The 20,281-nt window shown below is 44.1% G+C and overlaps 1 protein-coding gene across 1 annotated transcript in view; it reads right to left on the reverse strand.

The window, feature by feature from the left end:
• COG6 (component of oligomeric golgi complex 6) overlaps window positions 1–20,281 on the reverse strand; it is a 206,333-nt gene that overhangs the window by 78,688 nt on the left and 107,364 nt on the right. Inside the window, exons 7-8 of the mRNA XM_073613271.1 lie at window positions 12,889–12,959; window positions 9,509–9,602 (exon numbers count right to left, since the gene is read on the reverse strand). Of these exons, the coding sequence (XP_073469372.1) occupies window positions 9,509–9,602; window positions 12,889–12,959 (165 nt within the window). The remainder of the gene's footprint in view (window positions 1–9,508; window positions 9,603–12,888; window positions 12,960–20,281) is intronic.

Raw genomic sequence — 20,281 nt, forward strand, 5'->3', positions numbered from 1 at the left:
GCCTTTCTTAAAACAATCTACTGAGCTGGCCATAACCACCCCTGGAGGGAGTCTATTCCACAGTTTCATATCTCTTACTGTGAAGAAACCTTTCCGTATTTCGAGATGAAATCTCTTTTCCTCCTAGAGTAAAGAGTGCCCCCTTGTCCTCTGTGATGACCTTAAAGTGAATAACTCACCACCAAGATCACTATATGGACCACTTATGTTATACATGTTGATCATATCTCCCCTTAATCTCCAGAGAGAATAAATTAAATTCAGCTAATCTTTCCTCATAGCTGAGCTCTTCCATGCCTCTTATCAGTTTGGTTGCTCTTCTCTGCACTTTCTCCAGTTCCCTGATATCCTTTTTATGAACTGGTGCCCAAAACTGAACTGTATATTCCAGATGAGGTCTTACTAATGATTTGTACAGGGACAAAATGATATCTCTCTCTCTGGAGTCCATACCTCTCTTAATACAAGAAAGCACTTTGCTCGCTTTGGAAACCGCAGCTTGGCATTGCATCCTATTTTTTTTTTTTAAATATATTTTATTGAATTTTCACAAAGATTACATCAAGGGAAACAGAGATATATGTCACAAGGTAGCCAGAAATAAAGTTAACAGATAAATCTTAATATACAAAGTTGTATCTTATAAAACACACTATGAAAAATACGCGTATATACTATGTTGGTGGTTACCTAGGGAAATGAAGAATAGTTCTTAAGTTTCGGATAAGGATTTCGGTGTGAGCCCCATGGTGTGTATTGACAATTCTGGTTAAATATGAAAAATGATTTGCTATTTCCTATGACAATAGGAATATTACTACATATATATGTGACGTGAGTTGTGAAGTTGAAGTTTAATTTCAATTATAATTTAATTTTAATTTTGATTTTAAAGTTTAATTTTTATTCTTTATTTATTATTATTCTTTTCTTTCCTTTCCCCTTCTTCTCCTTCTTTCTCCCTTTCCCTTCCCTTCCCTTCTTTTTCCTTCTCTTTCCCCTCCTGTTCTCCTCCCTTCTTTCTCCCTTTTCCTTTACCGACCTTATCAGCTTTACTCCCGCCTCCGGGCACCCCTCTAGGGAGCTGTCTGTGCCCAGTGGGGGAGATATAAGAACAGGCAAGTCAGTAGCACATCGGTTCTGTCTAAGTAAAATATAAAGAATGCTGAGGTGACTCCTAATGGTATAGAGTGGCCTGTGGTATGTCGCTCATGTTGTCTGTGGTATCGTGATGTTTAGGAAGGGTCAGGAGAGGGGGGGGAGGGGTGACGGAGGTTTATTGTTTGCCATGTGTTGATTCCAATAGCTATTCCAGTATGTGAGTGGTCGTGTTCTCCTCAGGACCAATGACTGGGGAACCCGAGGAAGTGTTTGGAGCTTGAGATGATTTAAAATGAGACCAACATGCCCAAATATTCTTATATTTGGAGGGTGTGTCAGAAGATTGATGGATGAGGTTTTCCATTTCAGCTATTCTATCGACCCTCTGAATCCATTCTAGAACAGTGGGGGGAGATGTGTTTCTCCAGTGAACAGGAGTACATAAAGTTGCTGCGTTAATGAGGTGAAGAACCAGGGATTTCTTATAGGTATGTTGTGGAAGTGAGGTGTGATGAAGTAGGTATTGAGCCGGAGTGAAGTCAGGGGTGTACGTCGTTATCTGTGAAATTAAGTGGTGTATTTCAGTCCAATAGTTTTGAATGAGGGGGCATTCCCACCATATGTGAAGTAATGTGCCTCTTGATGCATTGCAACGCCAGCAGAGTGGAGGAAGATTTGGATGGAATTTGTGAATCCTGTCAGGAGTTCTGTACCATTTCGTAAAGATTTTATATCTGTTTTCCTGTGTTGAGATATTGAGTGATCCTTTATGTATGCGATTGTGAATATGTTTCCAGTCTTCAGTGGTGAGATCTAAATTTAGATCTCGTTCCCATTGTCTAACTAAGATGTCATTTTTAATTTCGTGGGATGAAAATAGGAGCGTGTATACGGAGGAGATAAGGTGTCTTTGGGGTTCGGGATTGTTGCATAAGATTTCAAAAGGCGTGGGTTCCCTGTGTATGTCTGCTATGGGTTTGAGGCTATTAATGAAGTGACGTATTTGCAGGTATTTGTAGAAGGGAATGTGATAGTCCGGAAATTCGCAAGTCATTGCCTGGAACGTCATGAGAGTTCCCTGATGGAACAATTGGTGTAGTTTTAGTCGGGGTCTGCCTGGGTCTGTCGTAGGAAGGTGGGTGTGTACTCCTGGTTCGAAGTCTGGATTATTTTCCAGAGGTGTCATGGGACCCGGTGTGGGTTTCAACTTAAGTAGTTTGCATGCCGCTTTGAAGTTTGTTAGGGTGGAGTTGATGAGTGGGCCCCTTAGGGATTTTTTTTTGATTAATCCATGGTAAAAGTTTTATCGGTATTGGGGTGAATGCATTTTCGATATGGACCCAGTCTTTGTTTGAACTGTTAGCATGCCAGTCGACGATCCTGGAAAGGTGGCAAACCCAATAATATTTTTGTATGTCCGGTATGTGTAGTCCTCCTTGGAGTTTGGGATTTGTCAATCTGTTCCAATTCAGTCTAGGTTGTTTGGAAGACCATATAAAGTTCCTACATAGCCTCTTGAGTGTACAAAAGAAGGTTAGAGGAATTTGTATAGGTATGGTTTGGAATAAATAAAGCAGTCTGGGTAGCAGATTCATTTTTAAGATAGCTGTCCTTCCGAACCAAGAAAACAGCCCTGAACTCCATTTTTGTAGGTCTGTCTGAATGGTTTGTAAGATAGGTAAAAAGTTTAGTCTATAGATATCCGTCAATTTGGAGGGTATTTTAATACCGAGGTACGTGATTGCATGAGGTTCCCAGCCAATTGGAAAATTTTGTTTGCATTGTGTGACTATCTCATTTGGTAATGAAATGTTCAGGGCCTTGGATTTAGAGAAGTTTATTTGTAGGTTTGAAAGGGATTTGAAATTTGCAAAGTCTTTAAGAAGGTTGGGGATGGTAGTAATTGGGTCTGTGAGAAAAAGTAGGATATCGTCCGTGTAGGCAGCTACTTTAAATTGTTTGTTGTCAATTTCCAACCCTTTGATGGTTGGATTCTCTCTAAGTTTGCGGAGGAAAGGTTCCATAGTGAGAATGAAAATCAAAGGGGACAAGGGGCATCCCTGTCGTGTACCACTGGATACGGAGAAGGCGTCCGACAGGTGACCATTCACCCTTATTTTAGCTCTGGGTGAGGAGTATAGAGCCATAATCATTTGGATTAATTGCAATGGTAGGCCTATGGAGTGTAAGGTTGCTTCCATAAAGTCCCACGCTACCCTGACGAACGCCTTCTCCGCATCAAGGGACAGGAAGAAGCCGTGGGTGTCAGATGTGGTTAGCCAGTGGTGGATGTTTAAGGCTTTAGTGGTGTTGTCTCGGGCCTCCCTTCCGGGAACAAAACCTACCTGCTCTGTAGAAATTAGTTTGGGGATGAGCGGTAAAAGACGGTTGGCAATGGCTTTTGCAAACATTTTGACATCTACATTGAGTAGAGAGATTGGACGGTAGTTGGAGACCATGGTAGCATCTTTACCTGGTTTAGGGATGAGGGTGATGTGTGCTTCTAATGTGTCCTTGGTTGCTATGCTGGAAGATGAAAAGTTGTTAAACGCCTTGACTAAGGGTGGGATAAGTATGTCAGAAAAGGATTTGTAATATCCAACCGTAAGTCCGTCAGGACCGGGACTTTTGCCTGGTTTCATCTGCTTTAAGGCAAGTGTGAGCTCCTCCGGCGTCAATGGGGAGTCTAGTGATTCGGATTCCTCTGTCGTGAGGGGGGTAGGGGCATATTGGGCAAGGAATGTTTTAATTGCCTCCTGTCTGTCCTCTAGGGTGTTGGTCTTTTGGGGTGGGTGTAAGTTGTATAGGTCCGTGAAGTAATGAACAAATTGTTTTGCTATGTCTTCTGAAGTGGCAAAGGGTTTACCAGAAGGGTCTTTGATTGTATGTATGGTGTGAGCTGCTCTCTTGGCCTGTAGTGCTCTTACTAGAAGCTTCCCCGACTTGTTGCCAAATTCATAGAAATATTTTTGCTGCAATGTGTATTTGCGCTTAATCTGTTTATGTAATTCCTCTAGTAGATCATTTCTAGCTTGTGTAAGTTCAGTGAGTGCCTCAGAGGCTAAGGATTTTTTGTGTTTTTGTTCCAAATGTGAGATGCGTTTAGTCAATTCTTCCAGTTTAGCTTTTCTAAGTTTGTTTCGTTGTGCAGCTACAGAAATGAGTGTGCCTCTTACAACGCATTTATGTGCAGCCCAGACTACTTCTGGTGAGGTGTCCCCTATTCCATTTTCTGTGAAGTAATTGGTGAGTTGTTGGGAAATCGTGCTTGAGATAGCAGTATCAGTAAGAAGGGCGTTATCCAGTCGCCATATTGGAGAACATACCCTCCTGGTGGGCAGATGTAGGGTTAAGGTTATGGGACTGTGATCTGATAAGACCATTGGTTCGATGGTATTTTTTTGATTAATGGTAAATCGTCTTGGGATATAAAGAAGTAATCTATTCGCGAATATTTAGAATGTGGCGGAGAGTAAAAGGTGAAATCCTTACCATTAGGGTGCAATGTACGCCAGGTATCATGTAGCAGTAGGTCACTGAGTTGTGTTTTTATGGCATGAAGGGCTCTGTAGGTGAGAGAAGAGTGACCATTGGAGGTGTCGAGTGTAGGGTTTAAAGGGACATTGAAGTCGCCTCCGATTATCAGTGTACCGGAGCTGAAAGTCGTGAGTAATTGAAGCGTGTTGCGGAAAAAGGAGACTTGTCGCGAATTTGGGGTGTATAGGTTGGCGATAGTGATTTGTTTCTCGTGTAGGGTGCCTTTCAGGAATATGAATCGTCCGAGTGGGTCCCTGTGGATATCAGATACTATAAATGGGCAGTTCTTAGAAATGAGAATGCAAACACCTTTTGATTTAGCGTCATTATTGGACGCGTGGTATATTGTCGGGAATTGTTTGTCTTGCAGTTTGGGGATTGCGTCTGTTCTGAAGTGTGTTTCCTGGATCAGTGCAATATGGGTCTTGGACTTATGTAGAGAGGAGAGTAAGAGAGAACATTTTTCGGGCGTGTTTAGTCCGCATACATTGATGGATTTGAGATTTAGAGAGGCGGGAGATTGCGTCTCATCTTTAGATGTTCGATTGGGGTCCATGACCTCTGTCAGGATCGGGATAGGGACTAAAAAATAAAAAATAAAAAAAAAAGGAAGGTATCCGAAGAGTCAACAGGGATAATTAATTATCCCGTTTTCTCAAGTCTAGAAAAAGAATCGGTATTTTACAGCGTAGGGGTAGCGCGTAGCCCGTGATACACAGGCTAGTACACTACACCGTTACTGTGTGGGGGTTGGTGTAAACCTTACACGAGAGAGTTGGCGAATGTGAGTAAGAGGTGTGAGTCCTGCCATCCCGTGACCATGGAGATGGATGATAGGAGGGGTGCAGTACGAGCCCACAGGGCGTATATGCAAGTCTGGGGTCATCAAATGTAACAGAAAAGGTAGAGATGATGTCACACCTATGACCTAAGTGACTGCCCACGTAGGTGAGTACCATAGGAATGTATTCCTTAGTTCCAGACTCTGCATGAGGCAAATTCGGACTACTGGAGTCACCGCAATGTCTGCGTAAAGATGTGGCGGAGACTCCAGGGTGCGAGTTGTGAAGTCTTATGTAGCCCCGTTAATAATTAAAATGAACTAGAGTCCTACACCATTATTCAATGCTGATCAAGTTCTGTTGTCACTACAACCCATACATCCACTTAATCATTTGTCATCCTTCTTCCATGCTATTTGGACTTCCAGTAATGCTTTGCATATATGTTTTATGCCTTGACATCATGGTTGTTTATTTATTTATTTATAGTGAATGACTTGCATAATCTATCATGAGTGGTTGTTTGTGACCGGTGGTTGTCTGTGTCCGCACATGACTGTTAGGTCTTTTTAATGGTGATGGTACCTGAATTATCAGGATATTCTCTGGATTAGTATATATTGTGAGTCTTTTTTCATTAAATAGTATTTAAATTTACATTGACTCCTGCCTGTTCCCTACCTATGAATTCACTTTCCCTCCCCCTTTTTTTGCCATAGGAATGTATTCCTTAGTTCCAGACTCTGCATGAGGCAAATTCGGACTACTGGAGTCACCGCAATGTCTGCGTAAAGATGTGGCGGAGACTCCAGGGTGCGAGTTGTGAAGTCTTATGTAGCCCCGTTAATAATTAAAATGAACTAGAGTCCTACGACCTGAGTAGATATACTTAACATAGCTAGACATAGCTGAACGTAACTTCGAGAAACATTTGGTAAACCATGACTTAATGAAGAAAGTCAATACAAAACAGTAACGCACACGGAGAAATACCCAAGGGGTGTACCTGTAAGAGAAGATCTATTGCAGATATCTGCTAGATATTAATGACATTTATATAGTTCACCCCATTCAGTGTTAGCTTCTCCTGTCGCCTGTAGAACCTCAATGGTTTATGGGTCGGCTTCGATGCTAAGTCCAATGGTGGCTGCAGGTCCAGTCATCAGTGTCGAGGGGTCCGCAGACTGTCAGCTGGTTGTCCCGGCATCAGCAAGTAAAAGTGGCATGTGACTGCAGCAGGTGGGTCTTGGAACGATCATCTATGTGGGGCTGGACGACATGTGGATCATCTTAGCGTAGCGGTGTCATCAGGTGACTGGTGCTGCGGCGCTCCGAGATGTATGCTGCGATGGGTCCAGGTGTCGATCACCGGCTAGCTATCAGCATCCGGGGTAGCGTTCCATAGAGTCAGGTACAAAGGCCAGGCAGTGTGAACATGTGAATACCCTTATCGCAGAGTCCAATCCTGGTTAATGAGGTGATAGTTTCTGTAGTGGGTGCCTGCAGGAGTACGCAGAAACTTCCGCGGCCCGTATGAGAGCAGGTACGCATTTCCGGTAGATGCGCGTGGAGCATTATGGGGATTGTAGGCTGCCGCTCATGCGTTTAAACTCTGAAGTCAGAGGAAGGGCAGCCAAAGATCACTCTGAATCCTATTAGTGGAATCCAGCCATGCACTCACATTCTAAGCCTTCCCTGCATATCTAGCCAGTCTTTGCTAGCATTGAGAAAGTCAGATTTACGTGAACATGTCAAAATAAATTCTGACCGTAGTAAAGATATTTGAAAGCCTAACGTGGCATAACAGAAATTTTAGGCTACTGTGACAATGATTACTTCCCTGAACTTTTAGCGATCCCTTCTGGCTCTCCTCGAGGCAGGCGAGGCTGCTGTACTGAAGTCATGGTGTTGAGTGTGGTAGGCGCCGTGGTGCGCTGATGCGGAGGGCGACCGTCTCCTCCTGTGGCCAGAGTTCAAAGCCTCCATAGGTTCTTCAGGCTGACGTTCTCTACGAACGGTTGAGCGGCGAAATTCCGCGTACCAGTTAGGTACCTCCACGATGGGGATGTTTAATGCCTCGCAAAAGTAGGGAAGATCCTCAGGCACTTTAAGGAGTGCTGTGCGCCCTTGCGAGGAGGCTGCCAGGCAGAAAGGGAACTTCCATTTATATGTTATGCCTTTGGCGTGAAGTGTGTCTAGTAAGGGTTTCAGGTCCCTGCGGTGTTGGAGAGTAATTCCAGACAGATCCTGGAATATTTGGACAGTCTTTCCTTCATGTACAATATGCGGGATGCTCCTGGCTTGTCTAAGGATGTCTTCTTTGACCTTATAGTCAGTCAGGCAGCATATTATATCCCTGGGAGGGTCTATGTCCTTTCCTTTGGGTCTCAGTGCGCGGTGGATCCTTTCAAAGTCGACAGGTGTCTGGAGAGGTCTGTGCAATATGCCGCTAAACAGGCCAATTACAGAGGGTGTCAGTTGGTCTCCCTCGATCGATTCAGGGAGCCCCCTGATCCTCAAGTTACGTCTTCTGCCCCGATTATCGAGGTCCTCGAGATGTCTCTGCATATCCCTCATCTGGAGGGTATGCGTGTCCACATGATGGGTAGTTTTGCGTATTTGAAGTTCTTGGTGTTCAGCTGTTTGTTCCGCCGCCGTGACCCTGTCAGACAGGGCGCGGATGTCTAAGCGGAGTTCGGATATGGCAGCCGAAAGAGTGTCCTTTATGTCTGTAGCAATCATCCGCAGGTCATTTGTATTCAAATGATGGTGGGGTTGCTCCTCTGAGGTATTCTCGCCCATTAGGCTGACAGGTAGAGCGAGAGACGGCGCTCCCTGTGAGGAGGTTGCGGCCTGTGAGCTCCTGTGGCGGGAGGACGCAATGTTTCCTCTGCCCGTCCTGAACATTTCAGGGATATTGTGTCTGGAGTTATCTGGGTTTTCCCTCGGTGAGCGGGATCGTGAGGCGGAGGTGTTCCTGGAAGCAGTCCCCATGTTTTGTGGCGGGTATAGATCGATTGAGCCTCCAGTGAGCTGAGTGCAGGTCGTGTGATGGCAGGAGCTGTGGAATTAAGCAGCCATCTTCATGCCAGGTCAGGCCACGCCCCTGCATCCTATTATTAAGTTTATGATCTACCAAAACCCCCAGATCCTTCTCCACCATTGATTCCCCCAGTTGTACTCCCCCTAGTATGTATGATGCATGCATATTCTTAGCCCCCAAATGCATAACTTTACATTTATCAACATTAAACCTCATTTGTCACATAGTTGCCCAATGACAGTGCATTGAGGTTGGCTTGTAAGTTGGAGACATCTTGTAAGGATGTTATTCCACTGCATGGCTTTAGCAGGAGGCTGTTCATATATCCCAAAGCAGGAGCTTTAGAGAAAGCAAATCAGAGCTAAGACAGGCACTAGCACCTTAGTGAAAATACATGGTGCATAGGTTTTAGTAGAAACCCTCAAAACTTTTCCACCTTTGTGAAAAGGACTATGACCCCTGCAAAAGGATTTACTGCAGAGCAGAGTGAAGATCTGGTCCTCTTTTGCGGGGAGCCTGCTAAATTTAATAGCATGAAACAAGGTGGAGGCAGAGACCAAAAATCTAGCTTGTAGCCAATATATGTATGTAGTGCAGTATATCCCACATGGAGTACTCAAAGCCTGTACCACAGAGCAGAAAGGGTTAAGGCTTCTATGACTTTCTATGATCACTGTAGGCAGTGGGAGCTCAGAATGTCAAAGGATTGCTGGGCTGATAGCAAGCAGTGAAAGAGGGAGTGGAAAAGCAGTCAGTCCCCAGGCATGTATCATTAAATTTGGGCATGCATGTGCACTGTGCTCATGCAAGAAGTAGGCTGAGCAGGCGCACTAGTGGTCCCAGGTTCTGCCCTGCAGACCAAAAGTGACACAGAAAAGGCATCAAATTTAAAAAGTAATTACCAGCTGTTTCCGCCGCAGGCTGCGCGCAAATGATTTAGCCAGGTGTTCCATAGGCAACATCTAATCTTGATGCCATTTAGCAGTTTTAAAATGCTGTTTAGGTTATTTGTTAGAATAATCACAAGATGAACACTGAAACTTACTTGTACAAGACGGGTCTGTCTTGTAGCGCATCCATCGCTTGAGAGAGAATAGGAGATATGTCACATGATTCTTGCGTCAATGTTCTGCAGTCATCTACCATTAAAAGAAATAAAAAGTAATAAATACGAACGCCAGAACTCAATATCGCAAAGCATGAGTTTCTCTGATGCGATTAATAGAACACACATTTTCCAATTTATCACTATATTACAAAAGCCCATAGTCATATTCAAAGAGCAATAATGTACTGCAACCTACTACAGTCACTTACAGATTGGCCCTCAGTATCTTACAGAGGGCAGAATTTTGAAAGGTGATCTAATTATTGCTGCTCTGTGTACAATGTTATTCATGAGCAATTTCATCCAAAACAAGTTGTACAATTTTGTAAGAAACAGGAAAGTTGTACCACCTTGACCAATTGTAAACTCTTCTCCTCCTTCTGCAGTCAAAACAGACCTAGTACTTCTATGATCTAGGACTAATCCCCAGTGGACAGGTCGAAATGCATCAGTGTGGTGTCTTGGCGGAGACATGTAGGCTGAGGCTGTTCTCTATTTACTGCATACACTGCTTTGGATGATTATATTGGCACGCCTGCACCTTTTATTTCTGTGGATCACAGGAGCAGAGTCCCTAACTTTGAGGGATGCTCCAAGTTCATACTAAGGCCTAGTTCTTCTGTATGATCTGCATTACCATGAATGTCCTGTGCTTGGCAGAAAAGCTTGCCAAGCTAGTAGGTGAGGAAAAGATTTTAGGGCCCATTCACACCTAATGCAGTGGGATGCAGATGGCTGCATTTATCACTGCACTCCAACTGCATAGACAGTGGAAAATCAAGGTTATCCTATGAGCATAGTTCACATTATTGGAGTGCAGTGTACTAAAAAAAAAAAAAAAAAAAAAAAAAAGACACACACACAAAAATGGATAGGAATGTATGCAAACGCACTGCAACACACCACAGTGCATATAGAAGCCCAGAGAAAGTAAGAAGAAGGAAGGACAAATACAGAAAGAAAAACAGGCATCAACTGCATGTAAATGTGCATAAAAACGCACATAAAATGCATGCATCTGTGCAAAGAATAAACACACAGTAGATGTGCAGTTTCCAGTGTGAATGGGCCCCAAGTCTCTGCTGTTCTCAGGTCTCTCAGCAAATGTGTGAAAGCTAAACAAAGTTGGCCCTTTGAAAAAAATCATTAGACGAAACGCTGCGTCACGGTGCAGCTGCACGGCAATCTATATTGACACCACATGTTCTCCTGGAGGTGTTGCTGAAGATGTGTAGGACAGCCAATTGCATTAAGTGATCAGCTGGGATATATGATATGCCTTTGACATCTTTACTGTATGTTTGTGAGTAGTTATTGGATGTTTAATCAAATTAAATGTTTTTATGGTAATACACTATGCAAGTTCCGTTTTCTGTGCCCAGTATCTGAGGAATCACTGGATTATCATTGATACCAGTGTATGGGAAGGCTCTTCAGAAGGAGTGGTGCATTCTGAGCACTTTATTCCAAGCATTTATATGTGAGGCATAACCATTTGGTAAGTGAGACTCGCATAGGGTGAGCACTTGAGGCGATTGCTTGTGGAGTGGGACAATCACAACATTATCTTTCCTGCAAGATTGGAACACAGCTATGTGCAGTTATATTATGTATGGGACATATTCATTGACTTTTTAACCACTTCAATACCAGGCACTTATACACCTTCCTGCCAAGGCCAATTTTCAGCTTTCAGCGCTGTCGCAATTTGAATGTCAATTGCGCAGTCATGCTACACTGTACCCAAACAAATTTTTTAGCATTTTATTCCCACAAATAGAGCTTTCTTTTGGTGGTATTTGATTACCTCTGCGATTTTTATTTTTTGCGCAATAAAAAAAAGACTGGAAATTTTGAGAAAAAAAAGTTTTTCTTTGTTTCTGTTGAAATTTTTTGTAAATAAGTATGTTTTCTTCTTTAATAACTTGCACTGATAAGGCGGCACTGATGGGCACCAATGAGATGGCACCAATGAGGTGGCACTGATAGGTGGCACTGGTATGCGGCACTGATGGGTACTCACAGGTGGCACTGATGGGCACTCATAGGCGGCACTGATGGTACTTATGGGTGGCACTGATAGGTGGGCACTGATGGGTGGCATTACTGGGCTTCACTGAACTTTTTTGTTTTCATAATGGTGCCAGTCAGTGCCCATTTGTGGGCACTGATTGGCATAGATTGGGCATATGTTGGCACATGTGGATGGCCATGGGGGATTGGACCTGGTGGTCCAAGTGTGGGCATCCGAGGGGGGCTGCGCTGATAAACAATCAGCACAGACCCCCCTGTCAGGAGAGCCGCCGATCAGCTCTCCTCTACTCACGTCTGTCAGACGCGAGTGAGGAAAAGCCGATCAATGGTTCTTCCTGTTTACATCAGGATCAGTCGTGATTGGACACGGCTGATCACGTGGTAAAGAGCCTCCGTTGGAGGCTCTTTACCGAGATCGGTGTAGCGGTGTGTCAGACTGACACACCACCGATCACCGCGATGCGTGCCCCCACGGGCGCGCGGCGGCTGTTATCCTGCAGGACGTCATATGACGCCCAGTCAGGATAACTGAACCACCGCCCGGCCGTCATTTTGCTATAGGCCGGGCGGGAAGTGGTTAACTAACTTTAACACTTCATACTTTGAATTTTTAGCATTGTTCTAGCATCCTCTGGAATCTATTAACATTGATTTGATTTCATGGAAGAGATATATTTCTTATAACGGAGGCAGCAGGATTGTTTTCACTGTTATAGATAAATTGTTAAAACACTTATTTATCACTATTTATTATTGTTTGAGTTATATGATTAAGACGCCTTTCACACTGAGGCAGTTTCCAGCGTTTTAGCGCTACAAATAGCGCCTGTAAAGCACCTGAAACTGCCTCCCATTCTCTGCAATAGGTGCTTTCACACCCGGGCAGTGCGCTTGCAGGAAGTTAGAAAAGGCCCTGCAAGCAGCATCTTTGGGGCAGTTTGGGAGCGCTGTATACAACGCTCCCAAAACACCCCTGCCCATTGCAAAAAATAGGCAACGTTTCCAAAGCACCTGAAAAGCGATTTGGAAGCGCCACAACACGGGAGTTTTTAACCCCAATCTTTGGGGTTAAAAGCGCCCCGCTAGCAGCCGAAAAGCGGCGCAAAAGCGCTAATGGGCGGCACTTTACTGCTAACGGCCGGCGCTTTCAGTATGAAAGCAGCCTTAGGTTAATTTTTAGAGGTTATTAGAGGTTTATTAAATAAAGATTACTAATCTTTAGCTAGAGAAACTCCTATTTATTAGAACCATTGCAAGCTATAAACGAAAAAAGGTACACTTACTCTGAGCCCATCGATACAGCCGCTCATAAGATGTTTCTTGGAGTAAAGCCATCTGCTCCATAATTTCCAGCCTAACAACAAAACAAAATCAACACAATTGCAGACAAACTGAAGGAGGAGGAAAGAACTATTATTATTAATATACAGGATTCATATAGCGCCAACAGCTTACGCAGTGCTTTACAATATAAAAAGGGAGACAGTACAGTTACAATGCTATAAAATACAAGAGGGTTAAAAAGGTCCTGCTCATAGGAGCTTACAAACTATGAGGTTGGGGAAAGTGGTACAAAAGGTATAACTGTGGGGTATGAGCTGATGGAAGTGATAAAAAGATTAGTTAGAGGTGTGATAGGCTTCCATGAAGAGATGAGTTTTCAGGGATCACCTAAAGGCAGCCAGAGTAGGAGATAGCTGGACAGACTGAGGTAGAACGTCCCAGAGGATGGGAGAGGCACTGGAGAAGCTCATGGGAGGAGAAGACAAGGAAGCTTGAGAGTAGGAGGTCTTGAGAGAAGTGGAGAGGGGGGTTTGGGTGATATTTGGAGACTAGATTGGTGATGTAAATAAAAAGTGTAGGTATCCCCGCACTACCAGAGAAATAGGTACTAATAATAACTGCTGCAAGAACCGAAATGGTCAGTCCATAGCTACAAGGTAAAATATATACAATAAATGGTGCTGCGCTGTAAGTGCAGGTGCAGCGCAGCACCATTTATTGTAAAGATTGGTGCTGTAGCTTGGGGCAGAGTTGTGAATGTCTTTCTATGTTGTTGTTCATATTTTTAATTTAATTCTCTGGGCAATCAGAATCCAGTGGAGGGATTGGCAGAGAGAGGTAGCAGACACTGAGCGGTTGGTAAGGTAGATGAGCCTGACAGCCGCATTCATGATAAACTGAAGAGGGTATAGCCTATGGAGAGGGAGTTGCAATAGTCAAGGCGAAAGATAACAAGGGAGTGAATGAGTAGCTTGGTGTATTCGTTAGTTAAAAAGGGGCAAATTTTAGAGATGCTATGGAGGTGACATCTCTAAAATTCAAGCTTTTGACAATGATTGGATTTGGGCCTAAAGGACAGGTCAGAGTCTAGGATTACACCTAGTACCCTGGCGTAAGGAGAGGGGTTTATGGTTGCATTACTGATTTTAATGGAAAAGTCATGGGAGGGGGACACGGGCAGGGGGGAATATTATTACCGTATTTATCGGCGTATAACACACACTTTTTTCCCCTGTAAATAGGGGGAAAATCATGGGTGCATGTAATACGCCGACAGCGTACCTCGGAGGGGAAGAAGGGGGACGAGTGCCTGAATCAACGAGCTGTCATCTCCTCTCCACTCGGCTCTCCGACACACAGTCCCGCCTCCGCCACCGGCATAGGACCAGTGTTCTGTCTATCACAGGAGCTGGTCCAATGCCGATGGTGGAGGCGGGACTGTGTATTTGACTGCCAACTGAGAGTGAGGAAACAGATGACAGCACTGTGATTTCATTGGAGGTATGGTGAGCTTCACTGAGAGGCAGATGGGCACAGAACAGGCAGCAGGTGGGCACACAACAGGCAGCAGGTGGGCACACAACAGGCAGCAGGTGGGCACACAACAGGCAGCAGGTGGGCACACAACAGGCAGCAGGTGGGCACACAACAGGCAGCAGGTGGGCACACAACAGGCAGCAGGTGGGCACACAACAGGCAGCAGGTGGGCACACAACAGGCAGCAGGTGGGCACACAACAGGCAGCAGGTGGGCACACAACAGGCAGCAGGTGGGCACACAACAGGCAGCAGGTGGGCACACAACAGGCAGCAGGTGGGCACACAACAGGCAGCAGGTGGGCACACAACAGGCTGCAGATGGGCACACAATAAAGTTTTTTTTCCTGAAACTTCCCTCTTAAATTGGGGTGCGTGTTATACGCCAATAAATACGGTAGCTTGGTCTTAAAAGATTAGAGGCGCAATAGGCTTTCCTGAAGAGATGAGTTTTCAGGGATCACCTCAGAGTAGGAGATAGCCGGACAGATTTAGGTAGAGAGTTCCAGAGGATGAGAGAGGCTCTGGAGAAGTCTTGGAAACCAGCATGGGAGGAGGAGACAAAGGAGCTTGAGAGCAGGAGGTCTTGAGAGGACAGTTTGGGTGATAGTTGGAGACAAGATTGGTGATGTAGCTCGGAGCAGAGTTGTGAATGGCTTCGTATGTTGTTGTTAGTATTTTTAATTTAACTCTCTGAGCAATCAGAAGCCAATGGAGGGATTGATAGTTTAAGGAAGTGGTATAACATCCATGCTGATATGTCAGTTAGTAATGTGAGAGGAGACTGAAGGAGTGAGGTGAGAAGTGGACAGATAGATTTGGGTGTCATCGGCGTAGAGATATATTGGAAGTCGTGGGAGGTTATCAAATGAACAAGAGAGGAGGTGTAGATAGAGAAGAGAAGCGGTCCAAGAACAGAGACTTGGGGGGCCCCCACAGAAAGAGGAAGTGGAGAGGAGGAGACAGAGTTGTAGGTAACACTGAACCAGTACTGTTATAGGTAGGAGGAGAACCTGGATAGAGTAGAATCTTGGAGGCCAAGGGAACGGAGTTTATTCAGAAGGAGAAGGTGGTCAACAGTATCAAAAGCCGCAGAGAGGTCTAGTAATAAGAGTATAGAGTAGTGGCCATTGGTTTATCCATAGTGAGTTTTAGTAGGGCAGTTTCTGTGGCAGTTTCTAGAAGCCATGACGGTTGTAGACTAATCATTCTAAATGTTTAGAGGTGAATGGGAGCAATGAGATGGGTCTTAAGTTGTTTGGGTTGGTGGGGTCCAGTGAGGGCTTTTTAAATATGGGAGTGATCTGTGCATGTTTTAGATGGGAGGGGAAAGTGCCAATTAGAGAGGGCGAGATTGAAGATGTGAGTGAAGGAGCATAAGATAGAATACTATATTCTTTCTTTAAGACCATTATGAAATCAGAGGCTCATCACTATATGTTTCTATTTGGTATATGTGTATTCATAACACAGTGCATATGCAAACAGCCGTCTGGAGCGAATGTACACTGAATTTGTATTACGCAGTTTGTATTACTAGATGCGGTCATAAAATGTAATGCAAAGAATAGCCATCCGTCCATACAGAAATTGGTTCTTTTGTTCAGGGGGTAATTAAATGTAGGTAAAAAAACAAAACCCTACACACTGGTATGGACAGCACTTGCAGATTAAATGTATAAGACAAGTGCACATTTATTTGTGCAGCCTTCTAAAATATGTCAGCTGCAAGGGACAGCCGTTTAGCTGATAATCAGAGACAGGATTCTCAGAGATGAAGTAGTGTGTTTATACTCTCTTCTTGCAGCAGCTGCTCCCAGCAAACTGAGAGGACTAAAGAAAAGAAGAGATAAAGGCCAATGGTAATGCCAACATCTCGTTTCTTATCTTTCAACCCCCTCTAGTGGTAGTTAGAAGCAGCTGCTACAAAAACAAAACATTGCAAGATGCTGCTTGTGTAAACTCCTTACCCACTGAAATTGACTTATTTGAACAGGTGGCCTAGAAAAGTAAAGGTAGACTGCATCTTAACCAGTTCTGCTCCAGAGTAATATATATATTGTTTGTTTTTTTTTTTTGCATACATGTAAAAATCTCAATTTTTGGCAATAAAATTAAGCACTTAAGCCCCGGACTATTTGGCTGGCCAAAGACCAGAGCACGTTTTGCGATTCAGCACTGTGTCGCTTTAACTGAAAATTGCGGGGTCGTGCAACATTGCACCCAAACAAAATTGACATCCTTTTTTCCCCACAAATAGAGCTTTCTTTTGGTGGTATTTGATCACCTCTGCAGTTTTTATTTTTTGCGCTATAAACAAAAAAAGAGCGACAATTTTGAAAAAAACGCATTATTTTTTACTTTTTGCTATAAAAAGTATTCCCAAAAAATATATAAAAACCCTTTTTTCCCTCAGTTTAGGCCAATACGTAATCTTCTACATATTTTTGGTAAAAAAAAAAATCGCAATAAGCGTTTATTGATTGGTTTGCGCAAAAGTTATAGCGTCTACAAAATAGGGGATAGTTTTATGGCATTTTTATTAATCTTTTTTTTTTTCCTAGTAATGGCGGTGATCAGCGATTTTTATAGTGACTGCGACATTATGGCGGACAGATCAAACACTTTTGGCACTATTTTGGGACCATTCACATTTATACATTGTAAATGTGACTGGCAGTAAAGGGGTTAACCAGGAGGGGGCGCTGCAGGGGTTAAGTGTGTCCTAGGGAGTGATTCTAACTGTAGGGGGGATGGACTATGTGTGACACAACACTGATCACAGCTCCAGATCACAGGGAGCTGTGATCAGTGTCAGCGTCATTAGGCAGAATGGGGAAATGCTTGTTTACATCAGCATTCCCCCGTTCTCCCTCTCCGTGAGACAATCGCGGGTATCCCCGCGGACATAGAGTCCGGTGGGACCCGCGGCCACACGGTGGCAAATTTAAAAGGGACGTGCCTGTACGCCCATTTGCCTGTCTGTGCCATTCTGCCAACGTAAATGTTTGTGCGGCGGTCGGCAATCGGTTAATTAAACCCCAGAACTTTAAATATTTTCTGAAAGCAGAGGCCCTATGGAATAAAACGGCGATAGTTGCAAATTTTTGCTTCACATGCTGTTTGCGCAACTGTTTATTGAACACAAATTTTAGTGCAAAACCACACCATATAATACCCATTTCTGGCTAAAATATAAGAGAGGAGGTTGCATCGAGTAAATAGATACCAAATATTCCATGTCTTAAAATTACATGCGCCCGCAATATCGCCAAAAACTATGATGCCCCAAAATCCCCATAGGCAACGCTTTAACCCTTTCACTGTCAGGTCCGTACGGACGTACAGAAGTGCCCACAGGTGGCCAGGTCAGTACGGCATACGGACCTCATTTCTCCCTCTCCTATAAGCTTATGGTAACTTCAATGACCATAAGCTTATATCAAAATTGTTCAGCAGACTCTGCTGAACAATTCTATAACTCTGATCAGCAGATTACAACCCGCTGATCAGAGTTATTGACCCCTAATGTGACCTTCCCCAACACCCACCAACCCTGCCGCCTCCCTGTCCCCTGCCTCTCCACCCCCGCCGAACTCTTTCATCTAAAACCGCCCCCCCCCCCCCACTCTCCTATACCCGTCACCCCCCCAGCACTAATTACCCCCCCTACACCCAATCTGACCCCCTCTGCAAACCCGCTCCCCGCAGCCACCATCATTAGGCGGCATCCCTCCTCTTCCACTCCCGCCGGCTTTAGGTGTTGCATCGGGCTTGGGGGGGTGTCCAGATTTTTCCCCCCACCAGTCAGATTGCCCCCCCCAACTGCCCCCGCACCCTCGATCCATGGCCTCCGAGTGGCATCTCTCCTTCCCTCCCTCCGCCTGCATTTTCTCCCTTCTCAGATCTACGTGATCTGTCAGGCTGGAGATCGTGGGGGGGGGTTGTGAAGTAGGGGTTTGGGGGGGGGGCTTAGTAAACATGTGTTTACTAAGATTCCCCCCAGTAGAAAAGAGGACACATGCAGCGATCACTACTGATCGCTGCTATGTGCCCACTGACAGCTGATATATTGTAACCGCAAGTGTTACAATGTATCAGTCTAGCATTTTCTGAATGAATGGAATCTCGATACAGATTTGTCATTCATTCAAGTAAAGTGATAGAGAGAAAAGGGATGTCCAAATACATCATTCTCTCCATAGAGAATAATGGGTGGTCCGATTGGGCCCGCCTAAAAAATGAACAGGCAGACCCGATCGGTGTGCTTGTGTGAAAGGGGCCTAAGGCCTTGTTCACACAGGCCATATACAGCGTACCTTTACAGGGACGCACAGGTGTTCCATTGATGTCATTTGGGATGTAGCAACTGCACCAACAGAGCCGTTGCTCCCAATTTTGCACCCATGTAGGTCTGTATGCATGTCCCTGAGCTCACACTGTCTGTGTTTGGGGTCATGTACCCACACGGATGTCAGATTGGAAACAGCAGCTATACCTGTGCAGTCGTTGCATCCCAATTGACATAAATGAGACCGTACGGGGATGCACGGAACACCTGTGCATCCCTGTGCGGGTAAACATGGCGGTTAAAAAGTTACAAATATTTGTTATTTATTTACTCAATACAGGCTAAGCTTTTATATTTAGCAGGAATTTTGTAATATTTGCTGTGTATTTATCTGCTAATAATGGTTTTAGTGTATTTTTTGCAAATATATTGGTTTGATAAACATTTGCGCAAATACCGCGGGGTCTAAAAAATCAGTAGTGCCTTCTTTTTATTCTACTTATCATGTGCTTTCAGAAAATATATGGTTTGGGGGGGGGTCTTTCACAAATTCTGAAAGCTATAAGTAAAAAATAAAAAAGAAAGGAAAAATTGCAAAAATGCTCTGGCCACCTGAGTGTACAAAATAGAGCACAGGGCCTGGCAGCAAAACGGTTAAAAGACTTTACCGCTCATCAGCTTAGCGTTAGCTAGTAGCTCTTGTGCTAGAATTATTGTTCTCACTCTGACGTTCGTGGTAATATGTCACGTGTGGTGCAACCTCGCTTTAAATGCGCGCGCACACCCTGGGCTCACGTTTGCGCAGGTGTGTGGGGCTACGGGAGTTTTTGGCAATTGTTTTTTATTATTTTAATATATTTAATTTTTTTTTTTTTTTTACTTTTTTTTTATATTTATTTTTACTTGATTGCCATCACAAGGGATAAATAAACCCCTATGTGATAGAATTAGGCAGGTGACAGGTAATCTTTATGGAGACATTAGGGGTCTAATAGACCTCAATGTCTTCCCTGCCCTTCACACCATCTAACCAAGATGGCCTGGTTAGATGGGTCTCCTGGCTGTGCTGGCCAGAAAAGGGTGCATCTAAAACCGGAAGTGACATCACTTCCGGTTTCACTGTTTGCAAGTGACATGGACATTCACTGTACTGTTCATTTAAGCACAGGAGAATCCATTTTGTTCTCACTGTTGAAATGTGTTCTGTAACCTTCACCTAACACACAGACACTTCTCCTACTAAACGCTCTCTACTCCCCCCTCCCTTTTCAAGGTTTTACTTTTGCAATTGTTCTATTCGCTAGTTTTTAATAATATATTTCTATTTGTTAGCTTTTAATAACATATTGCTATTTGTTACTTTTTAATAACATCTCACACCACCCCTTTCTTATCTATGTATAAAATAACATGTAATAATAAATTTTTCACCGAACGGACATTTTAAACACAGTGATTGAGTCCTGTGAATCTGTTCCTGCAGCTGCAGTATTAACTTTGTTTTAGAGTCCCAATCAGAAATCAGTCATATCAGTCTTGGCGAGTCATAACAGGAGTTTGGCAGAG

This window comes from Aquarana catesbeiana, linkage group LG02, assembly GCF_042186555.1.
Source record: "Aquarana catesbeiana isolate 2022-GZ linkage group LG02, ASM4218655v1, whole genome shotgun sequence".
Classification (NCBI taxonomy): Eukaryota; Metazoa; Chordata; class Amphibia; order Anura; family Ranidae; genus Aquarana; species Aquarana catesbeiana.